Here is a 2,519-nt window from a genome sequence, read left to right as displayed (position 1 = left end):
ATGTTAATTTTTGATACGGTAGAATAATGCTAAAGGCTAATGTTTGAATCTGTAGAATAATGCTAAAGGCTAATGTTTGAATCTGTAGAATAATGCTAAATGCTAATGTAGAATAATGCCAGTTGCTAAATACTAATGTCTGATACTTTAGCATTATGCTAAGTTCCTGGCTTTTTGATCCTGAAAGACCAACGATGACATCACTTTTGATTTACTTGACATAACCAGATGGATTCGGTCATTTATCTCCACTCTGAAATTTCACTCTGATTCTTAATCTGGTTCTCACTCTTGGGATTTACGGTAATTGTACCAAAGTCTCCTCTAGGGTAGCTGAGGGGAAAACTTTCTCTATATTTGCAAAAGAGGAGAATGTCATCATTTTTTGAACTGTGGGGACCTTCCTACCTCTCACGCTATCTGAACAACTTGTCCATTCCTTCTGGGAAATGTGGGAAGGGAGAGTTTCCCTGGGTGTTTAAATTCAATTAGACCCTCTTCCAGCTTTTTTTAAATCCCATCACCCACTTTTTTTTTTAATAACATTTAACATTATCTACAAATCTTTCTTTACTTTTTTTTTTATTGTTGTCTCTTTCTATAGAATAAAAGCTCCATTAAAAAAAAAGGGACCACACTGTGCCTAGAACATCACCTGAGGTTCAAAAAAAATTTGTCCTGAAAAAAATGAATAGATCCCCAGCAGCATTATGGCTGTACTACTACAAATAGTTTTTATTGACATGAATATATTGAGACTCAGAGAACTCCCATCACTTTCTGAAGTCAAGATTCCTGTTCAGATCTCATTTTAATACCTTTAGTCTTGACCACATCACATGTACCTGGTACATAGAATGCCTTCATTTGATACGAGTTGAGGGAGTTAAACTCCATTTGTGGATGAGGTTCCTTTAGCTATGGAGAGGGGCAATCACACTGTGACTGAGTTCATTCTGGTCGGCTTCACAACAGACCCTGTGATGAAGTTGGTCCTATTTGTGGTGTTCCTTAGCGTGTACTCTGTGACCCTGGTGGGGAATACCACTCTCATAACATTGATCTGCAATGACTCCCGGCTCCATACACTCATGTATTTTTTCATTGGCAATCTGTCATTCCTGGGTCTCTGGTATTCCTCTGTCTACACCCCAAAGATCTTAGCAACTTGCATCTCTGGGAACAAAAGCATTTCCTTTGCTGGCTGTGTAGCTCAGTTCTTGTTTGCTGTTGGACTGGGATATAGTGAGTGTTACTTATTGGCCGCCATGGCTTATGACCGCTATGTGGCCATCTCCAACCCCTTGCTTTATGCTCTGGTCATGTCAAAAAGACTGTGCATCTATTTAGTCATATCTTGCTATACTGGAGGTTTTGTCAATGCAATAATAATCACCAGCAACACATTCACGTTGAATTTTTGTGGTGACAATGTCATTGATGACTTCTTCTGTGATGTCCCACCACTGGTGAAGTTGGCATGTGATGTGAAAGAGAGCTACCAGGCGGTGCTGTACTTCCTCATGGCTTCCAATGTCATCACCCCCACTGTGCTCATACTAGCCTCCTACCTCTTCATCATTGCTGCCATCTTGAGGATCCGGTCCACCCAGGGCCGCCTCAAAGCCTTCTCTACCTGCTTTCCCCACTTGATCTCTGTCACCTTATTTTATGGCTCCATTCTCTACATCTACTCTCGCCCAAGCTCCAGCTATTCCCTTGAGAGGGACAAAATGGTTTCTGCATTTTATACTGTGGTCTTCTCCATGTTGAATCCCATGATCTACAGTCTGAGGAATAAAGATGTGAAAGAGGTTCTGAAAAAACTTCTCAGGTTAACACAGCCAGATGTCTAAATTGACATAAATTTCTCAAATCAGAGGTAAGTGATAATGGATTGCTTCAGGGTGAATTGGGGAACTGGGATTAAAAAACTATTCTTTTTTATTACAAGAATTCATTGAAAAAGATGTATTTCTTTATTTTAGACTTTTTGTTTTGTTTTAGTATTGATCAGACTCTAATCTATACTGTAGAATGTAGGGAAAAAAAGTTACCGTCGAGTCTAATTGATCAGAGTCACGTTGACCTCATATTTTGAGGAACTGTGCTCAACAGGGTTTTCAATGACTATTAGAGGCGAGGATGCTGAGACTTTGTCTCAAGTACTTTGGGCATGTTGTCAGGAGGGACCAGTCCCTGGAGGACATAATGCTTGGTAAAGTAGAGGGTCAGGGACAAAAGGAAGACCCTCAACAAGATGACTGACACAGTGGTATAAGATGGGCTCAAACACAGCAAAGATTGTGAGGATGGTGTAGGATCCAGCAGTGTTTTGTGTTGTTTATATACGGTAACTATGATTCAGAAGGGACTCCGTGCACCTAACAACAACATGACCTTTCAGAAGCAGACGTGTCTTGGGGTGGGTTTTAACTGCCAGTCTTTATGGTTACTAACTAAGCACTTGACCGTTTGTGCCACCCAGGGACACTATATAACATAGCTCCAGTTTCATA

General features: G+C 40.5%; 1 protein-coding gene across 1 annotated transcript; it reads left to right on the top strand.

Annotated features, from left to right (window-relative positions):
* Positions 1-709: 709 nt before the first annotated feature.
* On the top strand, positions 710-1,902 carry LOC101359942 (olfactory receptor 1013-like). The gene has a single exon (XM_004389243.2). It carries the CDS (start codon positions 921-923, stop codon positions 1,854-1,856), a length of 936 nt encoding a protein of 311 aa, XP_004389300.1. The 5' UTR covers positions 710-920; the 3' UTR covers positions 1,857-1,902.
* Positions 1,903-2,519: the final 617 nt, after the last annotated feature.

This window comes from Trichechus manatus, unplaced genomic scaffold (genome assembly GCF_000243295.1).
Source record: "Trichechus manatus latirostris isolate Lorelei unplaced genomic scaffold, TriManLat1.0 scaffold00236, whole genome shotgun sequence".
NCBI classification, from domain to species: Eukaryota; Metazoa; Chordata; class Mammalia; order Sirenia; family Trichechidae; genus Trichechus; species Trichechus manatus.
This window is presented reverse-complemented; position numbering and strand designations above follow the sequence as displayed.

Excerpts from the sequence above, each read along its gene's own strand:
- LOC101359942 (XM_004389243.2), top strand. The coding sequence starts at position 921 with ATGGAGAGGGGCAATCACACTGTGACTGAGTTCATTCTGGTCGGCTTC.